General features: G+C 43.5%; 1 protein-coding gene across 2 annotated transcripts in view; it reads left to right on the top strand.

The window, feature by feature from the left end:
• Window positions 1-1,619: 1,619 nt before the first annotated feature.
• The window catches only part of RIN3 (Ras and Rab interactor 3), a 126,704-nt gene continuing 122,323 nt past the window's right edge, over window positions 1,620-6,000 (top strand). Inside the window, exon 1 of one of the 2 annotated variants that reach the window (XM_073609833.1) lies at window positions 1,620-1,889. In XM_073609833.1, the coding sequence (XP_073465934.1) occupies window positions 1,864-1,889 (26 nt within the window). In that variant the 5' untranslated portion in view covers window positions 1,620-1,863. The remainder of the gene's footprint in view (window positions 1,890-6,000) is intronic. The other variant, XM_073609832.1, reaches the window with a different exon arrangement.

The raw sequence follows: 6,000 nt of genomic DNA, 5'->3' as shown, positions 1-6,000 counted from the left end.
CCTTGTAAATGGGATAATGAGGGAATAACACACACCTGGCCATGGAACAGCTGAGCAGCCGATTTGTCCCATTACTTTTGATCCCTTAAAAAGTGGGAGGCAGATATACAAACTGTTGTAATTCCTACACCATTCACCTGATTTGGATGTAAATATCCTCAAATTAAAGCTGAAAGTCTGCAGTTAAAGCACATCTTGTTTGTTTCACTTCAAATCCATTGTGGTGGTGTCAAAGAGCCAAAAATATCAGAATTGTGTTGATGTCCCAATATTTATGGACCTGACTATATATATATATATATATATATTTTAATTAGACGCTATAACTTTTGCGCGCAAACCAATCAATATACGCTCTTTGGGATTTAAAAGAAAAATATGTAGCAATATACATATTGGCTACGTTTATGAAGAAAATATTTTTTTTACATTATTGGCTGTTTAATAGCAGAAAGTAAAGGATATAGTTTTTTTTTTCAAAACTGTCGGGCTTTTTTTTTATTTATAGCATAAAAAACAAAAACTGCAGAGGTGATCAAATACCACCAACAGAAAGCTGTATTTGTGGGGGCAAAACAATTATATACATTTTATTTGCGTACAGCATTGCATGACTGTGCAGTTGTCAGGTAAATCAACGCAGTGCATAGTTGCAAAAAATGGCCTGGTCACAATGGGGGGGGGGGTAAAATCTTCCAGAGGGCAAGTGGTTAAAGAATTAAATGAAGAATTTAGGAATATTAATCCTTTTTTGTAGCACAAAAAACAGAAACCGCAGAGGTGATCAAATACCACCAACAGAAAGCTGTATTGGTGGGAAAAGAAGGACGTCAATTTTATTTGAGTACAGCATCGCACGACTGCGCAATTGTCAGTAAAGCCACTTTCAAACATTTTACAGGCGCTTTTGCGCTAAAAATAGTGCCTGAAAATGCCTGTGAACTGCCTTTTCTGCAGCCCCAGCGTGAAAGCTCGAGTGCTTTCATACTGGACCGATGCGCTTGCAGGACAGGAAAAAAAAAGTCCTGCAAGCGGCATCTTTGGGGCGGTTTAGGAGAGGTGTATACAGCGCTCCCAAAACTCCCTGCCCATTGAAATGAATGGGCAGCCCTGCGAAGTGCCTGCAAAGCGCTTCAGCAGCATCACAACACGGGCACTTTTAACCCTTTCTTTGCCCGTTAGTGGGGGGTTAAAAGCATCCCGCTAGTGGCCAAAAATCGCAGCTAAAACTAGTACTTTCAGTGTGAAAGTAACGCAAAAAATGGCCTGGTCATGAAGGGCGGGGGCAAATCTTGCTACGAATACTACAATGGATGTTTTGGATTTTCTAAGAAACAATTGCAACATTATTTAACATTTGTAGCAATATGTGGACTTTTGTGTAAATCTCCTTTTGGGTAAATCTTCTGGAGCTGAAGTGGTTAATGTGATTTAAATTATTATTTTTTTCTTTCAAAATGTGGACTCTGCCGTTAAATCTCAATTTTCATGTTTTTTTTTTTTTGTTCTGCACCCTTGACGGTGTGGGTGGGCTGTGACCCAGCCTGAGGGGGGGGGGGTTGTGGGAGTGACAGTGACTCTAAACAGCAGCAGTGAAGGAGTTAAAGGGCTTCCCCTGCCTCCTGCAGCTCTGCAACCACAAATGGCTTCAAATAACCTGAGCAGCTCTAGCACTACCTCTTCCTGAATCCCCCCCATCACACTCAGCACAGGAAGTTCTGTAGAAGAAGTCAGCCTTTGCAGCTCTCAGCAGCCACCTCCCAGGCTAATCCAACCATGGCCGGGGGCCCTCACTTGTCGCAGGTCAGGGGCCCCGAATTAGCCCACCGCCATCACCAGTAAGGACTGGAGCCGCCGTGGGGGATGGAGGGCGCTCACCAGGATTCTGAGTAAGAACCAATTTTTTTTTTTTTTTTTACTTTAAAAACTTTTAACAGCTGTAGCGCAAAGTTTTAACCCTTTCCTGACTCCGCCCCAGCCTGTCAATATTTGTCGTTTGGTTTGGGTGGGGGCGACTTTTAAAGCGCACGGTTCTCAGAACAGCTGGATCTGCGGTTAACCCTTTAATGCGTCTAGAGACGTATGCACTGGATGAGATTAAAGTGCTCTGTTTTTTTTGGTCACTGTGGGAATGGAGCTTCCCAGCGAGGCGTCCGTGGACGCAAAGGTGGCTTCTAGATTTGCGTTAGATTTCTTGGCTGTTAAAAGCTTTGAACGATTGTTTTTGGAAAATGCTACAGGCTGCCTATGGATAAAGGGGCTGTTCGCCAAAAAAATGTGGAGATGCGTCAATGGCCAAACAAAGCTTGCGAGGAATCGCAAGCGTGTAATATTATATTCCCGATAACCGTGATATGCAAACCATTTTTTATAAACCCTTCTAATGTGAAAAGCTGCTGTGATTAAAATATAATATTAACATACACAACCAGCACTTAAGTTCAGATATTGCTACAAATATTCAGAAATATTCTACAAAAAAGCCACATATGGCCTATTTCTAAATATTTGTAGCAATATGTGGCTTTTTGTAGCATATATAGAAATATTTGTAGCAATATGTGGATTGTTATGGCATATTTCTAATTATTTGTAGCAATAACAATCCACATATTGCTACAAATATTTCTATATATGCTACAAAAAGCCACATATTGCTACAAATATTTTCATATGTTACAAAAGTTCAGATATATATGCTACAAAGCAGGGGTAGGCAACCTTTTGAGCACAGTGTGCCGAAAAATGTGCCGATTTTATAACAAAAAAAGTCTTCACATGCTCAATCACTACTTTTAGTAGTGAGAAATTTAACATCCTGCACTCACACTTCAGATCAGTTCCAATTCACGCACCTTCACAGCTCCAGATCACTGCCCCCCCCCCCTCAAATCAGTTTCACCACTGTAACTCCCTGTACATCTGCCCCACCGTTGTACCCCCATGCTCTTCTCTCTCACCGCTGAACTTATCTGCTCATCTGTCCCAACACTGTAACCCTCTTTCTCATATGTTTCACCACTGTACCTCCTGCTCTACTGCTCCACCACTGTAACCCCCTTTCACATGTGCCCCACCTCCTCTGTCCCACCAATGTACCTCCTTTCTCCTCTGCCCCAACACTGACCCCCCCCTCCCGCTCAGCTTTCCCACCACTATAATCCCCCTTCTCATCTACCCCAACACTGTACCCCCCTGCTCTTCTGTCCCACTGCTGAACCCCCTTCTCATCTTTCACCACTGTACCCTCCCTGCAAATCTGCCCACTGCTGTACCCTCCTGCTCACCTGTCCCACCTGTGATCCCATCCTACTCATTTTCTCCACCGCTGTACCCTCTTCTCATCTATGATGTGCAGAGTGGTAAAAGGAAGCGGAGATGAGACACATTTACCTGCCCTGGCACACGCATCCTGCTGGTCCACCTCTCGTACCCAACGTATGGTGATGTATGGGATTTATATCACATACAAGCACTTGGAATGGATGTGCAATGATGAGCTCAGGTCAGGAGCATTTCCTGAAAGCAGTGGTCCTGTGCACAGGATCATAAGTTGGGCCCCCGCAGCTGAGAGAAATTGCGGCGCTCTGCGCCACAGGAAAAGTTGGGTGTGATTTTCATTGCGCTGAATACTGGCTGTGGCTTAAAGGGACACAGAGTGTCGGGGTTCAGTAGTAAGTGACACAAAGATTCAGGAATAATTTCATAAATTACAAATAGTTCCCAGAAGCTCAACAGTACTTTCACAAACTGTCACCTGATTGGGGTTTTCTCAATCACAGTGAAATCCCTTCTTTCTGAGGTTGGTAGTGGCAACCAAGCGAATCATCTTCCTCCAGGTGGTGGGTGGGGCTAGCAGGACTGTGATTGGCTTTAGCCGTGGCCAATGACAGTTGTCCCCCCCCCCAAAACCCCCCCCCCAGCAGAAATGCACCGAATCTCTTCCCCATCACAAAATCTGACGATCGCAGCTACAGCAAAGTTAGAGAACCAAACACTGAGGGAGATTTACTAAAACTAGTGTACTCAGAATATGGTACAGCTGTGCATATTAACCAATCAGCTTCTAACTTCACCTTGCACAATTAAGCTTTGACAATAAAACCTGGAACCTGATTAGATTCTATGCAGAGCTGCACCAGATTTTGCACTCTCCAATGTTTCCCATCTTTACAATATTTGGGGGCGCAGTTCCTCCCCCTCAGTGCGGTGTGGGGAAATCTGAGGCTGGAATGCATTAATGTCTCACTGACACTTCCCTGCTCTGCTGATGGGGAGGGAGCCGAGTGCTGGTGTTCTGTCGAAGTGCCCGGTATGTAGTGCGCATGCGCCGTACAGGACAGCACAATAGTTGATTTTCCGATCAGCTGGGCTGACGTAACCAGGACGCATGCGCAAATCATAGGCAACATATCTTGATGGGAGATGCCAAAAGAGGCGAAACCATCTGTTCAATACAGCAAACCCACCCTGCCACACAGACAAAAACGGAGCATCGGCACACTGTAAAGCCGCCCTGCAACAGCGAGGCCCAATGTGAGGACTATGGTCTCCCCCCGCTGTTTGTATAGGTTTCATTTGTGGCCATGAAATGGTATCTCCCATCGAGAGATGCCTCCAATGATGTGCGCTTGCGCCCTGGTCACGTCACTCCAGCTGATCGGCAAAACAGCTGAAGTGCGGCTGCGCATGCGAGGGCACTATTCGAGGTGGGGCATTTCTCGACAGAACACCGGCAAAAGAGGCTTTGTGTGCCGGTGGTTGCCTACCCCTGCTACAAAAGTCCACATATTGCTACAAATATTAAACAATGTTGCAATTGTTTCTTAGAAAATCCAAAACATCCATTGTAGTATTTGCAGCAAGTGTTTTCTGCATACAAAGGGTTGATATTCCTAAATTCTTCATTTAATTCTTTAACCACTTGCCCTCTTGAAGATTATAAATCCCCCCCCCCCCCCCCCCCCCCTTGTGACCAGGCCATTTTTTGCAATACTGCACTGTGTTGCTTTACCTGACAACTGCACAGTCATGCAATGCTCTACCCAAATAAAATGTATATATTTTTTTTTGCCCCCACAAATAGAGCTTTCTTTAGGTGGTATACGATCACCTCTGTGTGTTTTTAAATGTTTTGCACTATAAACAAAAAAACAAACAAAACAATATTTTTACTTTCTGCTATAAAACCTATCCAATAAAAAAAAAAAATAAAAAATCGAATTTCTTCATAAATTCAGGCCAAAATGTATTCTGCTACATGTTTTTGGTAAGCAAAAAAAAAAATCCCAATAAGTGTATATTGATTGGTCTGCACAAAAGGATAGATTAGATGGATAGATAGATTATTCAGACCCCCTTAAATTTTTCACTCTTCGTTATATTGCAGCCATTTGCTAAAATCATTTAAGTTCATTTTTTCCCTCATTAATGTACACACAGCCCCCATATTGACAGAAAAACACAGAATTGTTGAGATTTTTGCAGATTTATTAAAAAAGAAAAACTAAAATATCACATGGTCCTAAGTATTCAGACCCTTTGCTGTGACACTCATATATATAACTCAGGTGCTGTCCATTTCTTCTGATCATCCTTGAGATGGTTCTACACCTTCATTTGAGTCCAGCTGTGTTTGATTATACTGATTGGACTTGATTAGGAAAGCCACACACCTGTCTATATAAGACCTTACAGCTCATTGTGCATGTCAGAGCAAATGAGAATCATGAGGTCAAAGGAACTGCCTGAAGAGCTCAGAGACAGAATTGTGGCAAGGCACAGATCTGGCCAAGGTTACAAAAAATATTCTACTGCACTTAAGGTTCCTAAGAATACAGCGGCCTCCATAATCCTTAAATGGAAGATGTTTGGGACGACCAGAATCCTTCCTAGAGCTGGCCGTCCGGACAAACTGAGCTATTGGGGGAGAAGAGCCTTGGTGAGAGAGGTAAAGAAGAACCCAAAGATCACTGTAGCTGAGCTCCAGAGATGCAGTCG

The sequence above is a fragment of the Aquarana catesbeiana genome, linkage group LG13 (assembly GCF_042186555.1).
Source record: "Aquarana catesbeiana isolate 2022-GZ linkage group LG13, ASM4218655v1, whole genome shotgun sequence".
NCBI classification, from domain to species: domain Eukaryota; kingdom Metazoa; phylum Chordata; class Amphibia; order Anura; family Ranidae; genus Aquarana; species Aquarana catesbeiana.
The sequence above is the reverse complement of the archived record's forward strand: the minus strand, read 5'-3'. Positions and strand labels throughout refer to the sequence as shown.